The following is a 23794-nucleotide window of genomic DNA, read 5'->3' as shown; positions in this document are numbered from 1 at the left end:
CGTGCAGCTCTGCAGTAAATATGCTACATTCAGAGGGAATCTGCTCGGATGTAGTGCTGTCTGTAAAGACAGCAGCAGATCCCACATATGATTCTGACTTCGAACCGTCTGTGTAAACTGGCACGAAGTCAGAATGTTCAGCTCGGTGTGCTGAATAAAGCTGCAGGTAGATAGACGATGGAGTGTCCGACTTTCCCCAATTCGGAAAGGACAAATCACATTTCGGAACATAAGCATGACAGGGTGGAAGGGGTTGCTTAGGTGTTTGGGCAACCTTGTCTACCTTGATATTAAGTTCTATGAGTAGATCTTGGAGACGAATACCAAAAGGACGATTGGCAGTTTTACGGGTATTGTACAAATTTTCTCATCGTGGCTCAAAAACGGATAGTCACGTAAGGTGGTCTGGCAGGGATTTGAGTTTTAAAGCGTAGTTTAGAGACAACTGCTTACGTCGAAGCGATAACGGTGGTTCGTTTGCTTCGACGTATAAACTCTGGACAGGAGATGTCCGATATGCTCCAGTAGCGATACGGAGGGTTTGGCTTAGGTTTGGTTTTTAATGGCGCATTGGCAGCTAAGGCCATAATGTGCCAAGTCAATTTTAAAATGCTATTAAACATTTTGGTAGCCAAGGCTACCACGTCAAACAATTATTGTGTTAAAAAGGTATAAAAGTAAAAGCATAAAACTTAGATCTTTGTATAAATATTAATAAATTGTAAAAAGTTAAAAACGTCAGACATATTGTGTCTGTCACCTATAATCTGACTGAGTGTAAATGGCTCAGTCAAATTATTAAAAGCGGTAAAATACAAGCGTCGTGCTTCTATAAAAACAGGACATTCTATTAAAATATGGCGGACGGTTAAAATAACATTACACATCTCGCACATAGGTGGGTCATCCGCCCTCAGCAAGTAGGAATGGGTTAGATGACTATGACCTATGCGGAGCCGAGCAAGAACAACTTTCTCTCTTCGGACCCTGCGTAGACTGGACTGCCATTGCATAATTACAGGCTTCATGTGATTTAATTTATTTGTGGCCTGTCCATGCCAAGAATCTTGCAATTGGGAAAGCAGTTTAGAACGTATTATTTGCCTGTAGTCTGTATAGGGGACTGACAGGCAATGATTATCCAGGGAAATGGCTGATTTACCAGCGGCATCAGCCGATTCATTTCCCCGGATCCCAATGTGGTTTGGGATCCAGCAAAAGCGAATATCGAATTCTAATTTCATGAGAGTAAAAAGAATCTGCCGGATCCTGGACAGGATCGGATGAGGGTTAAAACCCACCGATACCAGAGCCTGTAACACGCTCGATGAATCGCAATAAATCATACACCTCTGGTAGTCGCGATTTTTAATGTGCTCTAGGGCTGTTTGTATTGCATGCAACCCTGCAGTATAAATGCTAGTTTCTTGTGGGATCTTATAGGATAATGTTTTGTGAGGGAACACAACAGCAGATCCCACATGACATTCTAACTTTGAGCCATCTGTATAGATTGGCAGAAAGTCAGAATACTGCTGTCTATGTGATGCAAAGAGTTGCTGGTAGACAGATGGCGGTGTAGTAGCCTTCTCCCAAATCTTAAGGGAGAAGTCGCAATTTGGAAAATGAGCATGCCAGGGTGGAACGAATTGCCTTGGTGACTGGGCAACGTTATCTACCGTCAAGTTCAGCTCATTCAGCAGCCCTTGAATGCGAATACCAAAAGGTTTGTTGGCAGTCCGACGGGTGTTGTAGAGGTTTTCCCAGCGCGGCTCAAAAACGGATGGCCACGTGGGATGATCGTGCAGGGATTTTAATTTGAAGGCGTACTGTAAGGACAACTGCTTACGTCGAAGAGACAGAGATGGTTCATTTCCTTCAACGTAAAGGCTTTGGACAGGAGATGTGCGAAATGCTCCAGTGGCTGTCCGGATGGCTTGATGGTGGATTGGATCTAACCACCGAAGTGCACTATCTCTAGCAGAACCATAGACCTGAGACCCATAGTCGAGTTTGGGACGGACAAGTGCCCGGTAGAGACGAAGAAGGGTAGCACGATCTGCGCCCCATGACGTTTACGAAAGGGCACGAAGGATGTTAAGCACTTTGACACATCTTTTCCTCAACTGACGAATATGTTGTAAAAATGTCAGCTTTTTGTCGAAAATAAGTCCAAGGAATTTGAATTCTGCTACAACTGGGATGTTATTTTTGCCCAAGCCTTAATTCTGGGTCAGGATGAAGATTACGTTTGCGACAGAAGTGTACACAAACTGTCTTCTGTGATGAAAATCTGAACCCATTAACCAAAGACCAAGCTGTAAGATGATCAATGGTTTTCTGCAGTTGCCTCTCAATGACCCTCATATTGCATGAATTACAAAATATAGCAAATTCGTCTGTATAGAGGGCATTGTTTACAATGGGTGGAAGTTGTTCTGCGATAGAGTTTATTTTGATTGCGAAAAGCGTGACACTTAGAACGGATCCTTGTGGGACTCCCTCTTCCTGAGAGAAAACTCGAGAGAGGGTGGATCCTAAACGAACTTGAAATTGGCGATTCGAAAGAAAGTTTTTAATAAAAACAGGAAGGTTACCTCTAAGACCAACGCTTTTTCAATATCAAAGAAAACTGCTACCAAATGCTCGGATTTAATAAAAGCATCACGAATGGACGTTTCCAATTGGATTAAATGATCCAGAGTGGATCTATTTCTTCGGAAGCCGCATTGAGTCCTGGAAAGCAGATCATTCGTTTCTAAATAGCATACAAGGCGTGTATTAACCATTCTTTCCAGGACTTTGCACAAACAGATTGTCACAGCAATAGGACGATAGTTACTTGGATTGCTAGGATCTTTTCCTGGTTTTGGGAAAGCTAGGACGATAGCCCTTCGCCAGGAATCCGGAAAAAGTTTGTGAATAAAAATTCTGTTAAACAGAATTAAAAGGTGATCCTTAGATTGTGGTGAGAGGTGTTTTAACATTTCGTAGTGGATGTCATCGGGCCCCACAGCACTTGCATGAGTGAGAGCGAGTGCTGCATTCAACTCTTCCTGTAAAAAGGGCTTGTTATACGATTCAAGCCCTTTTGAATGAAAGTTCCGTGGGTTTTTCTCAATTTTCTTTTTCAGGGCCAAAAACTCTGCGGGAAAAGATGTTGTTGCAGAGATTTTTGCAAATGTTACCCCTAAAATATTTGCAACTGCAGTTCGATCTGCAATTGGACATCCGTTGTGCTTGAGGATCACTGAAGGGCATGGTGAATATTTTCCCTTCATTTTCCGGATCTTATCCCAGACTACTTTTGAGCTAGCAGCCTGAGTTATGGAAGATGTAAAACGAATCCAAGATTTCCTTTGGCTCTTACGTCGGACATGACGCGCTTTCGCACGCGCACGTTTGAATGATATTAAATTTTCAGTCGTGGGATATCGGCGGAATATCCCCCACGCTTTGTTTTGTGCTTTTTTTGCTGCCGTGCATTCTGAATTCCACCAAAGTTTGGGAAATAGTGGGAACCGGCTGGATGATTTTGGGATTGCAATTGCAGCTGCTTGGGCAATCGTTTCTGTGACATACATGACTGCTTCATTGATTGGCTCCTGACTGACTGTAGCAATGTCAAAGTTTATCAGATATCGAAAGGCATTCCAGTCAGCCTGATCAATCTTCCACCGCGGTAAACTAAATGGCAGACAGGGTCTACCACTGGTTAGGGTTGTTATCACGGGAAAGTGATCGCTTCCGTATGGATTTTCTTCTACAACCCAAGTAAGTGAAGGAAGGAGAGAAGGGGAGCAGATAGAAAGATCAATGGCAGAGAATGTACGGGTAGGCATGTGGAAGAAGGTGTTTGTTCCCACATTTAGGAGGAAGAGGTCATTGTCAGTGATCATACGCTCTATGACTCGCCCCCTTTGATTGAGGTTAGCACCACCCCACAGAGAATTATGTCCATTGAAATCCCCAAGAGTTTAACAAGGGGAAGGCAATTGCATGATAAGATCATCAAGGTCTTTCTGGGGGATGTCAATCCCAGGTGGAAAATAAACGGAGCAGACAGTTAATAAGAACCCCACTGAAAGGCGAATTGCTACAGCCTCAATGCTAGTTGTAACCTGCAAAGACTGAAATGGGATCTGGTTGCCGATTAGGATTGCGACTCCTCCGTGAGCAGGACCATCCACAATTCTATCCTTACGAATGATGGTAATGTTATGCATAGTGGGGTCGTAATTTGCCTTTAAATAAGTCCCCTGTATGCAAAAGCAAGCTGGTTTGTGCTTTTCCAGGAGTGCCTGGATGTCATCAGTATTTTGCCGGAATCCACGACAGTTCCACTGTAGGAATTTAGCCATTATTTTGGCTTGGTGGGTCCATCAGGCGGCTTCCGAGGTGCTGAGGGCTTACCTTTTTCAGTTCTGGCTTTCTCCTTCCTGGGGAAGTATGGACGCTGTCCAGTGTCCATTTCCTCCTCAGCAAAGAGCTCCAAAACTGAGTCTTCTTGTACCTCCTTCTGTTCGACATCCATGTTTTCATGAGTACTAGGTAGTATTTCACCTTTCTTATTCTCTTCTTTTGCATTTGCTTTTGTTATTTGTGGAGCATTAGGAGGTACCGATATAGGAGTGGCAGCTCATTGGTCCTTCTGTGCAGGTTTTTGAGAGCTTAAGAGATAACATGCGATGGGAGTAAATGATTCTTTTGGAGGGACGGACATGTCCGTCTGAGTCGCAATGGAACACCTCTCTGCTACCTTCTTGGCGTAGGTAGGTTTTTTGATGTTGACAGGTTTCACTGCTTACCTTGCCTCCTGGTACGATATGTTTAGCTCTGCCTTCAGCCGTTGGATTTCTTTTTCTTCTTTCCACCTCTGGCATGCCCTTGAATAGGCCGGATGTTCTCCCTCACAGTTAATGCAGGTGGGTTTCGTGGCTGAACATGCTGTTGTTTCGTGGTCCTTTGCACCACATCGAGCGCATGCAAGGACTCCACGGTAGGCCATTTGAGAATGTCCATATTTCTGGCATTTAAAACACCGTAAAGGGTTTGGAACATATGGAGGCACTGGACCAACTGTTGATGTAGCCAGCTTTAATCTCATCAGGAAGTTTGGGAGAGTTAAAAGTCAGGATAACACTCCTGGTTTTAACAATTTTTCCATCCCTTCGCGCAGTGATTCTCTTAACGGCAATAACTCCCTGTGGTTTTAATTCGGAGCAGATTTCCTCCTCGGTGACGTCGAGAAGGTCCCACTCCGAAATGACACCTCTTGATGAATTTAGTGTTCTGTGTGGTGTCACTGTTACGGGTATTCCTCCGATTGATGTTACTCGGAGTAGATGTTCAGACTGCCTGTCATTTTTTGTTTCAATCAAGAGGTCCCCAGAATGGAGCCTCTTAACTGACTTTGGTGTACCTGCTAACCCATCCAACCCTTTTTGTATAAAAAAGGGTGACATTTTACCAATCGGTGTTTCATTGGTGGAATGCATTATTAAGAACCTTGGAACCTCGAGAAGGTCCCACTCCGAAATGACACCTCTTGATGAATTTAGTGTTCTGTGTGGTGTCACTGTTACGGGTATTCCTCCGATTGATGTTACTCGGAGTAGATGTTCAGACTGCCTGTCATTTTTTGTTTCAATCAAGAGGTCCCCAGAATGGAGCCTCTTAACTGACTTGGGTGTACCTGCTAACCCATCCAACCCTTTTTGTATAAAAAAGGGTGACATTTTACCAATCGGTGTTTCATTGGTGGAATGCATTATTAAGAACCTTGGGACAGGCCCTGATGGTAGTTCGGTTCGCTGCCTCTTTGTAGCAATAATGCTATCTGCCTCTCCGTCATTATTTTCAGATAGGGACCGGGTTGGGGACCCTGAAGAAGTACGTTTATCAGGATTCATATAGGTTTTAAGTTGTTCAGTGCCCGGGCTCCCCACCCACCACGGAGCCCAAAGGGACACCCACTACCCCGGCATGCAATAAATGCGCTCGTGAGTGGGACGCCAGAGCTACCCAGACACTATACCCGCACCGCCGCCAGCCTGAATCCTGTCCCTCGGACCATGAGGGTAGGGGCGTGGCATTGACACGGTTTACCCTCGCAGGCGAACCTACTAGCCGATTGAGACTAGCCGGGCCTTCCAGGACCTCCCATCTTGTCGAAGCATGGGGCCAAAGTGGTGTATTTAAGCTGGGCCCCTCAACCACCAGGATCCCCCTTTCCGAATTTCCACGGGTCGCAGCGCACGGCAAACACGCCGGATTCCATTGATGTAAGCCTGGAACCTGGGCTGTGGGCGTTGGATCCCAGTGATGCTAGTCTGGAAGTCCAGCAGCGTCACTGGGAGGTCCCCCATAGTGGGCGATGTCCATTAAAGTCGCCCATCAAACATAGGCAAGAAGCTCATCAAAGTCGCTGGGAACATACGTTTGGTTCGGTGGAAGATAAATAGAAACAAGAGATAAAATTATTCCAAGTTCTATTCTAACAGCAGCAACTTCTAAATTAGTTTTTAAGGGGATTTGCCTAGACGGATTAGTAACGGATACTAGCACCGCTTCACCTCCACGGGTTGCAGTTGCTGCATTCCTGTCACGTCTGTACAAAGTGTATTTCTTTATTGCGGGGGTTACTTGTGGAGTTAAATAAGTTTCTTTTAAACAAATGCCTGCTGGATTGAAATCTCGGATTAGTTCATATAGTTCATCTGTATTAGTACGTAGTCCTCGACAATCCCATTGTAACAAACACTGCATTATTTTGTTTTATTGGTAGAATGGTCCGGTTGCCTTTAGAGGCAGTAGGCTTATGGCGACATTTTTTGGGTTGGTTGGTTCTTGGGTTTTATTGGCGCATTAGCAACTAAGGCTATAATGCGCCAAAACCAAGTGATATATAAAAATTTTAATTTCACTAACCTAATTACTTAGGTCACCATGTCAAGATATAAAATAACAAAGGTATAAAATGTAGAAAAGATAAATCAATAAAGAAATAACAATAACATGTCAATTTTAAATACAACTAAAAACCTTTATGGATTTAAAATAGCTAAAAACAGCAGACACATTGCCATTGTCGGATAAAATCTGACTGAGTGTATACGGCTCAGTCAGATGGTTAAAATCGGTAAAACGGATATTGCTAAAATCTGGACAATCAATTAAAATGTGTCTGATTGATAAAATTGTGCCACAGGACTCACACATAGGAGGGTCATCAGCCCTCAGCAAAAACGAATGAGTCAAATGACTATGTCCTATGCGGGTCCGGGCAAGAACAACTTCCTCCTTACGATTCCTGCGCAGACTACACTGCCACGGTTCAATTATAGGCTTTATAAGATATAATTTATTCGTAGTCTGTCTATTCCACGAATCCCGCCATTGGGAGTCCATCTTCTGTCTTTTTTGGGAAAGGAAACTGTGTCCATGTTTTCTTCAACATAAATTTTTAATATAGGTTCGTCTTGAGTTTTGTCGCCTATGTCCATTTCTGCCGTATTAATTTGGCTCTTATTAGAGAATTATTCTTTTGCCATCCTGGTCTCACTTCGGGACTTGATGCCACTAGTAGAAGGAGCGGAAATTTAGGTATTACAAATCTGGTCTCTATTGTTTTGCTTTAAAGCTGGCTGAGGAACTGAGGGCTGAGCTCTATCCCACTCAGCAAGTGATTTTTCAGGCGGAATTGAATCAATGGTTTGAGTAGCAACCGAACGATAATTCTTAGTAGTATTTGCATATGTACGTGCTGGAGCGTCTTTCAATATTTGTCGTCTAGCTTTCTGGTAAGTCACTTTATGTTCAACTTTGAACTTCTGTATTTTTTTTTCCCAGCTTCCATAATTCGAAACTTTTGGAATATGCAGAATGATTCCCCTTGCAATTTGGGCGAACTGGAGATGTTGCATTACAATCTGTTTGAACCGTGATCTTGGGATCCACATTTTGGACATACATTGTTTCCTTGACATGTTGTCTGAGAGTGTCCGAATTTTTGACATTTATAACAGCGAATTAGATTTGGAATATAGGGGCGGATATGACAGTTTAGATAACCAGCTTTAACACTATTTCGTAAGTTTGGCGTATTGAAAGTGAGGATTATACTACGGGTTGGAATGAGATTGCCGTCCCTACGACTCAGAATTCTCTTAGCTTGTACGACCTTTTTCTCTTTCATTTCTTGCACAAGATCCTCTTCTGTTACATTCAATAAATTCCATTCAGATATAACACCTTTGGAACTATTTAGGGTTGTGTGGGGTGAGATTTTAACAGGAACTCCCCTAAAAGTTGTAAGCTTTAACAACAGTTCGGAATGTTTAGGCTGTGTCATTTCAACCAGTAAATCCCCTGATTGTAACCTTTTCCATCATTTTCTAGGAATCTCTGTATCATAAACGGAGGGAGTTTACTCACTGGTTGACTAGATAATGAATGGATAATAAGAAAGGTTGGATACTATGTTTGGTCGTTGTCTTTTTTTAAGCTCTTACTTTGCGCATTACCTTGATCACAATTGTACCGATCTTTGGTAATTGAGCTCGAAGGCTCTAATGCTGGATAATTTTCTTTATCCATGTCAGCTTCTTTTCGCCCTGGTTGATTAGCTTTTCTACCCAGGTTACCGGCCCCGCCACGGGGAGGCAGGGGCAGTGCCGCTTGTCGCCAAGCGTAGGAGTTAGTACTGTTAGTAAACTAAGAGAAGTAAAGAAAAAGGTACTTTCCTTTTTCTTTACTCATTTATTTTTTTCTTTACTCCTTTACTTTTTTTCTTTACTCTCTTTATATACTTTTAAAAGTAGAGCTAATATTATATTATAAAGCGTTTAGGCCTGAAGTCTCAAGCTATGGAAAAGTCCAGATTATGTATAAGTATAGTGCGAAAGCATCAATAAGTAACATTAGTAACATTAGTCTTCTCCTCAGGTGAAGCGTTAGTTATTCGAAGTAGTGCAATATCATGGCAACTCGTTGTGAAGGTATTCACAATATGAGATATAACTTAAAACGATGCCGTTTTGCTAACATTCTGTTAATTCAAATTTGGCTATGTATTATTGATGCTTTCGCACATTACTTGTACATAAGTAAAGCTAATTAAAAAACGGACTTAGAAAACGAAGTAAAACAAGCAAAAACTCAGTCGCTCTAGAAAAATCGCTATAGGAAATCGCAGATCACTTGGCCACAGAAACACTTGGCACCCAGAGCCCGCGTGCTATGCACTTTCGCTCCTGTGCCGAGGTTTGCCTTTAGCCAGTGGGTAGGGATTGCTGGAACATACTTCCACATGATATTGTGTAAGTTTATAGCTTAAATAAATTTAAGGCTGAACTAGACAAATTTTTGGAGAGGCCGAAAGGGCGAAATGGGAAGGGTTTTTGTTTGTTTGTTTGTTTGTTTGTTTTTGGCTGATGCTTTATAAGCTTACTTTCTTGCATCATATGCCTCAACTAATGCTAAGTGTGTATCAGAGATTATGGAAATTGAATCCCACTTCCGAACACTGTCAGGTGAAACTACCAATGCAACGTTTAACACTTACCTAAATAACGGTAGCAGCACAATGAGAATGAAGATGTACAGCTGAATGTCACAGGAGATATACCAAGAATGTATTATGCACTGGAAAACAAAAAAAGTATAAATGCCGAAAGCAGATAACGTTATTTTAATAATTATCAGCAAAAAACAGCTTCATATATATAATTTAATAGCAATCAACGAAATCTACTTTATTTAGATATGCCTACCTAAGAGCGAGTTGGCCCGTTTTAGCCCTCAGAACAGCTTGGACTGATTTTTGGATTTCTACAGTACAAAAGTTGCTTGGACTATATTGTTCATTTAGTTCAGGAAAGTCATCAGAATGACTGCTCAGTCCTCTGCAGGTACATTATATGATGTTCTGCATTATTTAGGTTTGGTTAAGGATGATTCATCTGACTGCTTTTTGTTTGCAGGGCATTTTTTCCGTTTTTTTTGGGGGGGGAGATGGGGCGTCCAGTTTCCATAGTGTCATTCAAATGAAGTTCTAGTACGGGTTCCTTATAATCTTGATGTACATCTACTTTCATACCGTTGTTGGTTGATTGTTGTTGTTGTTGTGGTTATGGGGGTTTAAGGGCACATAAGCTACTTTGGCTATAATCCGCTATTCATTTATAATACAGTATAAGGAATTGAGAAATTTTCGTAAAATCATAAATGATTAAAAAGTCTAATTTGCTTGATGTAGTTACAAAATTCGGAAATATTTGCCTTTTCACCAATGAGATTCTCTAAAGTTATTGGCTTATAAAGATTTACCAGTGATAGCAGGGTTGAAGTTCTGTCTTGTTTATAATAGAAGCAGTCAAGTTTAATCAGAAATTATTAAAAAGTCCAGTTTCCTTGAGGAAGTCAAAAAATTTCAGAAATATTTGCCTTATTACCAATAAGATTTTCAAGAGTTATTGGTTTACGAAGATTTATCAGTGAGATCAAGGATGAAGCTCTGTATTGTTTATAGCAGGGGCAGCCAATGAGAATATGTTTAACAGTCAAATTGTTAGAGCAATGTGTACATTGTGGTAGATCGTCTCCTGTGAGTAAATAAAGATGTGTCAGTTGAGTATGACCTCTTCTTGCCATTGAAAGGACTACTTCTTCACGTCTTGATGTACGGACACTGGAGCGCCAAATTTGTGGACCTTGTTTAAACTGAAAGAGTTTATTATTAGTCGGAGAGTGCCAGAGTGCTGTTCATTTGGATAGGCAAGCAGCATGAACGTCAGTGCATAATCGGATGCTGGAACAGGGATATTGGTTAAAACTAAGGTAGTTGGATTTTTTGCAGCTTTATCGGCCAATTCATTGCCTAAAATACCGAAATGGGCTGGAATCCAGCAAAAAGTGACCAGTTGATGGCGTTTTTTGATTTGTAGTAACAAGCTTCTGATTTCATCTAGAACAGGGTGAACTTTATCTGCGGAATTACTTAGCGACATGATTGAACTGAGGGAATCAGTGTAAATAACAGATTTTAAGGAACAGTCAGAATAGAGATTTTCTAAATCTAGTTTTATTGCATATAATTCAGCAGAAAAGATACTAAATTCCGATGGAAAGGATACTGATACAACTGAATTTGGACACACTGCAGCTGCTCCAACATTTGAATTAGATTTAGAGCCATCTGTATAAATTTGGTAGAAATAAATATATCTTTGAGTGTGAATATCATGAAGTTGTTTGACATTTGTTAATTGCAAAATATTCTTTCTCCATTGGCAGACGTACGTCTCACAGGTTGGAAGAGGAGGAGGAGCCCATGGTGGTTGAGTATAAGTTGCTACCTGCTTTACGGAATGGATGGAAATATTCCAAATCTGCGCCAGTTCAAGAAAGCGAAGTCCAGCTGTTTTTACTATGCTGGGTTTGTTTCTGTATAGGTTTTCTAATGGTGGGTTTAAAAGGTATGACTGAACGCGATGAGAGGGCAGGATGTAACATCCTGCCATAAATTGATTTTGTTGTTGTTGTTCTGGAGGCTTAATGGCACATAAGCTGCTAAGGCTATAATGTGCCTATTCACTTATTATAATAAAACATGAGTTTTCCCTAAATCAAAAGAAAATCTGAAATCAGAAATAATTGTAAAGCCCAGTTTGCCTGAGAAAGTCAAAAAATTCAGAAATATTTGCCTTATCACCAATGAGATTTTCAAGAGTTATTGGTTTATGGAGATTAACCAGTGAGATCAATGATGAAGTTCTGGCTTGTTTGTAATAGGGGCAGCCAATAAGAATATGTTTTACACTCAAACTATTAGAACAATGTGTACATTGTGGTGGATCATCTCCTGTGAGTAAATGAAGGTGGGTCAGATGTGTATGTCCTATTCTTGCCCTTGAAAGGACTACTTCTTCTCGTCTCGATGTACGGATACTGGAGCGCCAAATTTTTGGATCATGTTTAAACTGAAAGAGTTTATTATTAGTCTGAGAGTGCTGTCCATTGTGATAGGCAAGCAGCATGAACAGTTAGTGCATAATCTGATGCTGGAACAGGAATATTGGTTAAATCAAAAGTAGTTGGATTTTTTGCAGCTTTATCGGCCAGTTCATTGCCTAAAATACCAGAATGGGATGGAATCCAGCAAAAAGTGACCAGATGGTTGCGTTCTTTAATTTGCAGTAATAAGCTTCTGATTTCATTAAGAATTGGGTGGACTTTATCTGAGGAATTATATAACGACATGATTGAGCTGAGGGAATCAGTGTAAATAACTGATTTGAAGGAACTGTCAGAACAGAGATTTTCTAAAGCTAGTTTAATTGCATATAATTCAGCAGAAAATATACTAAATTCTGATGGAAGGGAAACTGATACAGTTGTATTCGGAAACACTGCAGCTGCTCCAACGTTTGAATTAGATTTAAAGCCATCTGTATAAATTGGGGAGAAATCAGTATATCTTTGAGTGTGAACTGCATGAATTTGGTTGACATTTGATGCTTGCAAAGTATTCTTTCTCCATTGACAGAGGTAAGTGTCACAGGTTGGAAGAGGAGGAGGAGCCCATGGTGGCTGAGTATAAATTGCCACCTGCTTCACGGAATGGATGGAAATATTCCAAACTTGCACCAATTCAAGAAGGCGAAGACCAGCTGGCTTTACTATACTAGGCTTGTTTCTGTATAGGATTTCTAATGGTGGGTTGAAAAGGTATGACTGAAAGGGATGATTTTATTCTTTCTCAAAGTATTCTTTCTCCATTGACAGAGGTAAGTGTCACAGGTTGGAAGAGGAGGAGGAGCCCATGGTGGCTGAGTATAAATTGCCACCTGCTTTACGGAATGGATGGAAATATTCCAAACTTGCACCAATTCAAGAAGGCGAAGACCAGCTGGCTTTACTATACTAGGCTTGTTTCTGTATAGGATTTCTAATGGTGGGTTGAAAAGGTATGACCGAAAGGGATGAGAGGCACAACTTTGTATCTTGACAGCATATTTGAGTGACAGTGTTTTCCTGCGTAAAGTTAGTGGGGGCTCGTGAGCATCAATGTAGAGACTATGTGCTGGCGACGTTCTGAATGCACCAATTGCAATTCTCAAAGCACTGTGCTGAATGGGATCAAGCCAGCGTAATGCACTCTTTCTGGCAGAATCATAGATTGGAGCACCATAATCGAGACGGGATCTGATTAATGCCCTGTATAAACGAAGAAGCGAGGTACGATGTGCACCCCACGTTTGGGCAGATAAAGCTCTGAGTATGTTTAACTTCTTTAGACATGAGGTCCGTACATTTTTAATATGATCTAGGAAATTTAACTTGTTGTCAAGGATTAATCCAAGAAATCTGATGTTGCTAGTGACTGGGACAAAGATGTTAGAAATTTGAAGTTCAGGATCTGGATGAAGTTTGCGTTGTCTACAGAAGTGGATTGCAACTGTTTTCTGCTGCGAGAGCCGATAGCCGTTGAGGCTCGCCCATTGTTGAATTTTATTAAGTGCTATCTGAAGCTGTCTTTCAATAGACCTCATGTTTTGAGAATGACAGGAGATCGAAAGGTCATCTGCATAAAGGTATGTCTCAACTGTATTTGGAAGCTGCTTAGTGATAGAATCTATTCTCAGAGCAAAAAGAGTGGCACTCAGTACTGATCCCTGTGGAACACCTTCTTCCTGGATGAAAGTTGTGGAAAGGGCATGTTGGTATTGAACTTGAAATGATCTAGTATGTAAGAAGTTCTGAATAAATATAGGAAGGTTGCCTCGTAGTCCGAGAAGGTAAAGGTCACTAAGTATACCATACCGCCAGGTGGTATCAAAAGCCTTCTCTATGTCTATTGAAACCATTACTAGATGTTCATGTTTGACAAAAGCATTACGGATGGCAAATTCAGCCTTGACCATAAGATCTAAGCATGACCTGTTTTGACGGAAGCCATATTGGTTATGGCTCATTAGCTGTTCCGACTCAATAATCCAGACGAGTCTTCTGTGGATAATTTTCTCAAGAATTTTGCTGAGGCAGCTTGAGAGAGATATGGGTCTATAGCTATTGGGGTTGGATGGATCTTTTCCAGGTTTCAGGAAAGCCAAAACTGTAGAGTGATGCCAAGTGGCTGGAAAAACGTTTTCTAAAAAAATGCGATTGTAAAAGACCAGGAGGCAGCGCAAAGCTTTGTCATCTAGATGTTGTAGCATGACATAATAAATCCCATCTGGCCCGGCAGCACCATTGCGGGCGGTTTTAATGACATGTAAAAGTTCAGAATATTGCAGAGGTTTGTTATATGGGAGAAGACGAGCAGTTTGAAAATGAATAGCATGCTTTTCTTCAGTATTTTTCATTCTTTGGAATGAGGTAGGATAGGATGTTGCTGCTGAGATTTCGGCAAAAGTATTGCCCAAAGCATTAGCTATATCTGCTGGATTAGAGAGATCTTTCCCATTCCAAGAGAGGATTGGAGAAGGTATGGTAGGAAACTTACCAGACAGCTGTCTAATTTTTTTCCATATAATTTTGGAATCAGTATTTCTGTGAAAACTGGAGGCAAAACGAGTCCAGGATTCTTTCTTTGCTTGCTTTTGTATGAAGCGTGCTTTTGCCCTTAATTTCTTATAGTTAATGAGATTGACTGTGCTCGGATATTGCCGAAACAAATTCCAGGCTTTATTTTTTGCTCTCTTTGCTGTGGTGCATTTGTCATTCCACCAGTAATTATGATGCTTTCGGCCCGGGGGATTTGATAGTGGTATTGTGTTTTTAGCCACATTTAGAAGATGCGAAGTGATGTAATCTGTCGCATCATCAATATGTTGGAGGCGGATTTTTTCCTCATCAAGGTCGATTGATGATTGAAATTTTTCCCAGTCTGCTCGGACAAATTTCCACTTTCTGCAGGGTTGAATTGCAGGAGTCTTTGCTGTCAGAAAGTTGCATACTATTGGGAAGTGGTCACTGCCCATGGGATCATTTATTACATACCACTCTATGGTTGGGACTAGTACTGGTGAACAAATTGAGAGATCTATTGCTGAAGTGTGTCCTGCTGGGAGCTGTACGTGTGTCGGTGCACCAGTATTGAGTATACTGAAATTTAGTGCCTCTAAAAAGCTTTCAATTAGTCGGCCACGTCTGTCCAATTTGGGAGAGCCCCATAATGGGTGGTGTCCGTTAAAGTCCCCTAATATACAAAGAGGTGGAGGTATCTGTATAAAGAGGTCTTCAAGATCTTTTAAAGAGTAAGTACGGTTTGGTGGTAGGTAGATTGAGATAAGTGTTATTGCACTATGGAGAGTTATGCGAACAGCAACAGCTTCTATTTCAGTTTGGAGTGGGATATGTCTAGTTGGGATCTTCGAGTTTACTAGGATTGCTACACCACCATGGGCAGCATTAGCGGTATTTCGATCTCTTCGATAAAGGCAATAGTTCTTTATCGAAGGAGAAATTTGTGAGGTCAGGTAAGTTGCCTGTAGGCAGAAAGCAACTGGAGAATATCGGTTAATTAGGTATTGAATATCGTCAGTGTTGCAACGAAAACCTCTGCAATTCCATTGTAAGATACTGTGGTTCATTTAGGTTTAGTTGAGGATGATTCATCAGACTGTTTTTTGTTTGAGCACTTTTTCCGGTCTTTTTTTGGGAAGCTGGGGCGCCCAGTATCCATAGTGTCATTTGCATGGAGTTCTAGTATGGGTTCCTCAAGATCTGAGTGTACATCTACTTCCATACTATTGGTGGATGATTCAGGTTTCTTGTTGTCTTTGGTAGTTTTTAATTTTTCTTTATCATGCGAGACTGTCCGAGTATCAGTTGGGATGCTGATTGGAGTGTTGGTGGACTCACTGGTTTTACTTTGATGTGTGTCTTTTCCTGAATTAGATAATGTATTTTTAACCCAATTAGCCAAAGATGTGCTGGGGGGTATTGATACATCTGTTTGTACTGCTGTTGTATTAGTGCTTCGAGTGTGAGATGCATAAGAACGACTGGGCATGGTCAACATAACCTGTCTGCGTGCCTCAGGGTATGTGACTTTGTGTTCAATTTTATATTTTTGAATTTTCTTCCCTGTTTTCCACATTTCACAGGATTTTGAAAATGCTGGGTGACTTTCTTTACAGTTGGGGCAAATGGGACTTGAGGCTGAACAGTCTGCTTGTGTATGTTCCTTGGAACCACAAATAGGACAAATAGCTTCTCCTCTGCATGCTTGTTGGGAATGTCCATATTTTTGGCATTTAAAACAACGAATGGGGTTAGGAATATAAGCCCGAATTCGGCAGTTTAAATAGCCAGCTTTTACTGAGGATGGCAAATCTGGGGTACTGAAGGTTAAAATGATTGACTTAGTTGGGACGAGATTTCCATCTTTTTTAGTCATTATGCGTTTGGCATTTGTTACTTTTTGATTACTCAGTCCTTGAACTAATTCCTCTTCTGATATTGTAAGTAGATCCCATTCGGTTATAACGCCTTTCGAGTAATTTAGGGTGTTGTGGGGAGTAACAGATACTGGCAGGCCACCGAATGTCGTTGTTTTGAGTAGCCACTCGGAATGTTTGGAGTTGGCTGTTTCAATTAATAGGTCTCCGGATTGCAGTCCTTTAACCATTTTTGGTGTTCCAGCAATCGATTCCAGAAATCTTTGGATGACGAATGGTGATAATTTTCCGACAGGTTGGTTGGAGAGAGAGTGTATCACCAGAAAGTTTGGCATTTCATTGCACTGCACTTCTCTTCGGAGCCTTTTTGGTTGGTTCAGGTCTTCGTTTGGTTTATCTAGCCTTGAGTTTGAAGGCTCTAGAGGTGGATATTCATTTTTATCCATCGTTGCTCCTTTTAGCCCTGGGGGATAACTTTTCCCCCAGATTACCGGCCCCGCCACGGGGAGGCAGGAGCAGTGCCGCCATAAATTGAACTGGACAGCACAAGAAGCTGCCCAGTCATTGCAAGAACCGTACCCAACACCGTAAGGAGATGCTTAGACTAATAGCACAATTGAATGCCCAGTCCAGACGATAACAACCCAGCACCTTTTAGAATAAATACAGTAATTTAGTTAAGCGTAATGTGTGTCTACTAAAGAGTTTAGTTATCATTCGTTCTGTTTCATCATCTCTTTAAATATTGATGGAATATGATTATTTCTTATTATTAGTGACAGCGTGCTATGTTTAAGTCGGTTCCTGTAATGCTGGCTCTTTGTCAGCTGCTATCGTTATCGGATAGTTCCCATCAACGGCGTTTTTATAAATAACTTGCTTGGTGGAAGCGGTATTCATCTGGCCCCATGGCAATGAAACATTTGTTGGCTAGAAGTTGTCTTCAATTATATATTTGCAGATTGGGATCTGAACCGTTTCGTACCAGCAATTACGTCAATGGTTTTGTGTACGAGAAACGATAAAAGTTTGTTTATAGGTTAAGTTCTCAGCGAATGAATTATCAAGAAGAAGAAGAATGGAACATCTTGCGAAATTGAGTTTTTTAATCTTTTTCGGTTAAGAAGACTTATGGTTTTTGTCGTTTATTTCCAGATTATAACATGCTGGCTGTATAGGTGCAAATGTCATGAAGTCCACGTTGTACTCCTTTCGGCGGTGGAGGTTGATTTTTTTTCTCAAGTTATCTGCCCACGGTGGGAAGGCAGGAGTAATTCCACCAGTGGCCAAGCGCTGTTAGGTTATTTGGATAAGAGAAAAAGAAAATAAAACGGGAAAGTGACATTCTTTCCTGAGTTTGCTTATTAGTCGTAAAGTTTTAATTAAATAGTTGGGTTTTCTCCCATAGACAAGAACAGATGAGTTGCATAAGAATGACCAATACGGCATCTTGCCGAAATAACTTTATCTCACCTGCTTTTCCTGAAGCTAGAAGTCCATAGCTGAGATTCTTTTTAAATCTGAAATAGTTAATTATTGACTTCTGTTTGCCACAGTTCACACTGTTGAATCCTACATGCTGTTTTAACAGTGAGTTTATAATCAGTGTATGGGACTTTCAGATGGCAGAATGAGCCACTGTCAGGATGTTTAGAAGCACGATAAACCGGTTGGGATATTCATATGATAAGGGATCCAGCAAAAGGTGACCATCTGATTGGATGTGTCATATTTTTATAAATGAGATCGGATCTGTTTCAGAATTGGTTATTGGGGAGAAGTAATAGATTAAATGAAGGTGACTGCACTTAATGAGTCAGTGTATATCAGAGCTTGCTTGAAATGTTGCTGTTGTTGTTGTTGTTATGGAGGCTTAATGGCACATAAGCATCTATGGCTATAATGTGCCTATTCACTTGTTATTTTAAGAGATGAGGAATTTCCATAAAATCAAAAGAAAATTTTAAATCAGAAATTATTAAAAAGTCCAGTTTGCTTGAGGAAGTCAAAAAATTCAGAAATATTTGCCTTATCACCAATCAGATTTTCAAGAGTTATTGGTTTACGATTATTTATCAGTGAGATCAAGGATGAAACTCTGTGTTGTTTATAGTAGGGGCAGCCAATGAGAATATGTCTAACAGTTAAGATGTTAGAGCAATGTGTACACTGTGGTGGATCGTCCCCTGTGAGTAAATAAAGATGTGTCAGATGAGTATGGCCTATTCTTGCCCTTGAAAGGACTACTTCTTCTCGTCTCGATGTACGGACACTGGAACGCCAAAATTTCGGATCTTGTTTAAACTGAAAGAGTTTATTATTAGTCTGAGAGTGCCAGAGTGCTGTCCATTGTGATAGGCAAGCAGCATGAACGGTTAGTACACAATCTGATGCTGGAACAGGGATATTGGTTAAATCAAAGGTAGTTGGATTTTTTGCAGCTTTATCAGCCAGTTCATTGCCTAAAATACCGGAATGGGCAGGTATCCAACAAAAAGCAACCAGTTGTTGACGTTTTTTGATTTGTAGTAACAAGCTTCTGATTTCATCTAGAACAGGGTGAACTTTATCTTCACAATTACTTAGCGACATGATTGAGCTGAGGGAATCAGTATAAATAACAGATTTTAAAGAACAGTCAGAATAGAGATTTTCTAAAGCAAGTTTTATTGCATACAATTCAGCAGAAAATATACTAAAATCTGATGGAAGGGATACTGATACAACTGTATTTGGAAACACTGCAGCTGCTCCAACATTTGAATTAGATTTAGAGCCATCTGTATAAATTTGGTAGAAATCAATATATCTTTGAATGTGAACATCATGAATTTGTTTGAAGTTTGTTGCCTGCAAAGTATTCTTTCTCCATTGGCAGAGGTAAGTGTCACATGTTGGAAGAGGAGGAGGAGCCCATGGTGGTTGAGCAAAGGTTGGTATCTGCTGTACTTTCCGGATGGAAATATTCCAAACCTGCACCAGTTCAAGAAGGCGAAGACCAACTGGTTTAACTATGCTGGGTTTGTTTCTGTATAGGTTTTCTAATGGTGGGTTTAAAAGGTATGACTGAACGGGATGAGAGGCACAACTTTGTATCTTGACAGCATATTTCAATAACAGTGTTTTCCTGCGTAAAGTTAGTGGGGGCTCATGAGCTTCTATGTAGAGACTATGTGCTGGCGACGTTCTGAACGCACCAATTGCAATTCTCAAAGCACTGTGTTGAATAGGATCAAGCCAGCGTAATGCACTCTTTCTGGCAGAATCATAGATTGGAGCACCATAATCGAGACGAGATCTGATTAATGCCTTGTACAACCGAAGCAGGGAGGTACGATCTGCACCCCACGTTCGGGCAGATAAGGCTCTGAGTATGTTTATCTTTTTCAGACAGGAAGTCCGTACATTTTTAATATGATCTAGGAAATTTAATTTGTGGTCAAGGATTAATCCTAGAAATCTGATGTTAGTAGCGATTGGGATGGAGACATTGGAAATTTGAAGTTCAGGATCCGGATGAAGTTTTCGTTGTCTGCAAAAATGTATTGCAGTTGTTTTCTGCTGAGAGAGTCGGTAGCCGTTGAGGCTGGCCCATTGTTGTATTTTATTTAGTGAAATTTGAAGCTGTCTTTCAATAGATCTCATGTTTTGGGAATGGCAGGAGATGGAAAGGTCATCTGCATATAGATAAGTCTCAATTGTGTTTGGAAGGTGTTTGGTGATGGAATCAATTCTAATAGCAAAAAGAGTGGCACTCAATACTGATCCCTGTGGAACACCTTCTTCCTGAATGAAAGTTGAAGAGAGGGCATGTTGGTATCGAACTTGAAATGATCTAGTATGTAGAAAGTTCTTAATAAATACAGGAAGGTTGCCACGTAGTCCGAGGGAGTACAGATCACTAAGTATACCATGCCTCCAGGTGGTATCAAATGCCTTCTCTATGTCTATTGAAACCATTACTAGATGTTAATGTTTGACAAAAGCATTACGGATGGCAAATTCAGCCTTGACCATAAGGTCTAAGCATGACCTGTTTTGACGAAAGCCATATTGACTACGGCTCATTAGCTCTTCCGACTCGATGATCCAGATGAGTCTTCTGTGGATAATTTTCTCAAGGATTTTACTGAGGCAGCTTGAGAGAGATATGGGTCTATAGCTATATGGATTGGATGGATCTTTTCCAGGTTTTAGGAATGCCAAAACTGTAGAGTGATGCCAGGAAACTGGAAAAACGTTTTCTAAAAATATACGATTGTAAAAGACTAGGAGGAGACGCAAAGCTTTGTCATTAAGATGTTGTAGCATGACATAATAAATCCCATCTGGTCCAGCAGCACCATTGCGGGCTGTTCTAGTGACATGTAATAGTTCAGAATATTGCAGAGGTTTATTATATGGGAGAAGGTTTGAAGTTTCAAAATTAATACCATGCTTTTCTTTAGTGTTTTTAATTCTTTGGAATGAGCTAGTATATGCTGATGTTGATGAGATTTCTGTAAAAATATTGCCCAAAGCATTGGCTATATCTACAGGATTAGATATATCTTGCCCATTCCAGGAGAGGATTGGAGAAGGTATGGTAGGAAACTTACCAGACAGCTGTCTAATACTTTTCCATATTATTTTGGGATCAGTATTTCTGTTAAAACTGGATGCAAAACGGGTCCAGGATTCTTTCTTTGCTTGCTTTTGTATAAAGCGTGCTTTTGCCCTTAATTTCTTATAATTAATGAGATTGACTGTGCTTGGGCACTGCCGAAACAAATTCCAGGCTTTATTTTTTGCTCTCTTTGCTGTGGTGCATTTGTCATTCCACCAGTAATTATAATGTTTTCGGCCCGGCGGATTTGATAGTGGTATCGTGTTTTTGGCCACATTTAGAAGATGCGACGTGATGTATTCTGTCACATCATCAATATGCTGGTGGCGGATTTTTTCCTCGTCAAGGTCAATTGATGACTGAAATTTTGCCCAGTCTGCTCGGACAAATTTCCACTTTCTGCACGGTTGAAATGAAGGAGCCTTTGCTTTCAGAAATTTGCATACTATTGGGAAATGGTCACTGCCCATGGGATCGTTTATTACATACCACTCTATGGTTGGGACTAGTACTGGTGAACAAATTGAGAGATCTATTGCTGAGGTGTGTCCTGCTGGGAGCTGTACGTGTGTCGGTGCACCTGTATTGAGTACAGTGAGATTTAGTGCCTCCAAAAAACTTTCAATTAGTCTACCTCGTCTATCCAATTTAGTAGAGCCCCATAATGGGTGGTGCCCGTTAAAGTCCCCTAATATACAGAAAGGTGGAGGTATCTGTATAAAGAGGTCTTCAAGATCTTTTAAAGAGCAAGTACAGTTTGGTGGTAGATAGATTGAGACTAGTGTTATTGTACCATGGAGAGTTATACGAACAGCAACAGCTTCTATTTCAGTTTGGAGTGGGATATGTTTTGATGGGATCTTTGAATGTACTAGTATTGCCACACCACCATGGGCAGCGTTAGCAGTATTTCGATCTCTTCGATAAATCCAATAGTCCTTTATCGAAGGAGAAATTTGTGTGGTTAGGTAAGTTTCCTGTAAACAAAAGGCAACCGGAGAATATTGGTTAATTAGGTATTGAATATCGTCTGTGTTGGAACGAAAGCCTCTGCAATTCCATTGTAAGATGTTGTGGTTCATTTTGGTTTAGTTGAGGATGAATCATCTGACTGTTTTTTGTTTGAAGAGGATTTTTTTCGGTCTTTTTTCGGGAAAGTAGGGCGTCCAGTATCCATCGTGTCATTTGCGTGAAGTTCTAGTATGGGTTCTTCATGATCTGGGTTTACATCTACTTCCATACTACTGGCTGATGATTCAGGTTTATTCTTATCTTTAGCAGTTTTAAGTTTTTCTTTGTTATGCGGAACTGTCCGAGTCTCAATTGGGAATTTTTCTGTGTTATTTGAGACTGTCTCAGTATCATTTGGGATACTAATTGGGGTGTTGGTGGCATTGCTGGTTTTCGTTTTAGAATTTTCTTTTCCTGTGGTTGATATGGTTGCTTTAACCCAATTAGCTAGCGAGACGTTGGGCGGTATCGACACATCTGTTTGAATTGCAGTTGTATGAAAACTTCGGGTTCGAGAGGCATAAGATGGACTTGGCATGGTCAGCATTATTTGTCTGCGTGCCTCAGGATATGTGACTTTGTGTTCTACTTTATATTTTTGGATATTCCTACCTGTTTTCCACATTTCACATGTTTTAGAAAATGCGGGATGATTGCCTTTGCAGTTGGGGCAAATGGGAATTGCGGCTGGACAATCTGCCTGCATATGATCCTTTGCTCCACAAATAGGACAGATGGCGTCACCTCTGCATGCCTGCTGTGAATGGCCATATTTCTGGCATTTAAAACAGCGAAGAGGATTTGGGATGTATGGACGAATTCGGCAGTTTAAATATCCAGCTTTTACTGAGGATGGCAAATCAGGAGTACTAAAAGTTAAAATGATGGAACGAGTTGGAATGAGATTTCCATCTTTTTTTGTCATTATTCTTTTAGCGCTGATTACCTTTTGGTTGCTAAGTTCTTGTACTAATTCATCCTCAGACACAGTAATTAAGTCCCATTCTGTGATGACACCCTTTGATGAATTTAAGGTATTGTGGGGAGTAACAGATACTGGCAACCCACCAAATGTCGTTGTCTTTAATAGCCACTCCGAATGTTTTGTGGTAGCTGTTTCAATCAGGAGATCTCCGGATTGGAGTCGCTTTACCATTTTTGGTGATCCTGCAATTGATTCTAGATGTCTTTGAATCACGAACGGAGATAACTTACCCACAGGCTGGGTAGACAGAGAGTGCATCACCAAAAAATTGGGAATATCTGAACAGTGTGTTTCTGTTCGAAGCCTTTTGGGTTGGCTATTTTCCTTGTCTTCATTACCATATTCTGGTCTTGAGCTTGAAGGCTCTAAGGGTGGAAAATTTGTAGAATCCATGATGGCTCCTTTTGGCCCTGGGGGATTATCTTTTCCACCCAGGTTACCGGCCCCGCCACGGGGAGGCAGGAGCAGTGCCACGAGGTGACCAAGCGGCTGGGTTAGTAATTAGTATTTATAGAAAAAAACAGAAAGGTGGATTCCCTTTCTGGGCCTTTCCCTACTTCTTGTAGAGTGAAAGTGCTACTGAGATATACAAAGAAATCAAGAAAACGGTTTTTGAAACAAAAATAGAATCTGTTTGCTCAAATACTCTTTGCAGAAATCGCTTTTAGAAATGCACTACAAATCGCTTGGCCACGGAACGCTTGGCACCCGGGGCCTTGAAATGTTGCGTGCTTATATAATCTAGGGCTAACTCCAAAAGGAACTGTTCCTTGCGGAGCCATAGAC

The 23794-nt window shown here is 40.9% G+C and overlaps 1 protein-coding gene across 1 annotated transcript in view; it reads right to left on the bottom strand.

Moving 5' to 3' along the window:
• Positions 1–23794, bottom strand: part of LOC150087179 (nose resistant to fluoxetine protein 6-like) — a 298214-nt gene that overhangs the window by 79776 nt on the left and 194644 nt on the right. The window contains exon 6 of the mRNA XM_090372396.1: positions 9566–9645. Within this exon, the coding sequence (XP_090228522.1) occupies positions 9566–9645 (80 nt within the window). The remainder of the gene's footprint in view (positions 1–9565; positions 9646–23794) is intronic.

Source organism: Mastigoproctus giganteus, chromosome 4 (assembly GCF_048544385.1).
Source record: "Mastigoproctus giganteus isolate SK-2022 chromosome 4, ASM4854438v1, whole genome shotgun sequence".
In the NCBI taxonomy this organism is placed as follows: Eukaryota; Metazoa; Arthropoda; class Arachnida; order Uropygi; family Thelyphonidae; genus Mastigoproctus; species Mastigoproctus giganteus.
The sequence above is the reverse complement of the archived record's forward strand: the minus strand, read 5'-3'. Positions and strand labels throughout refer to the sequence as shown.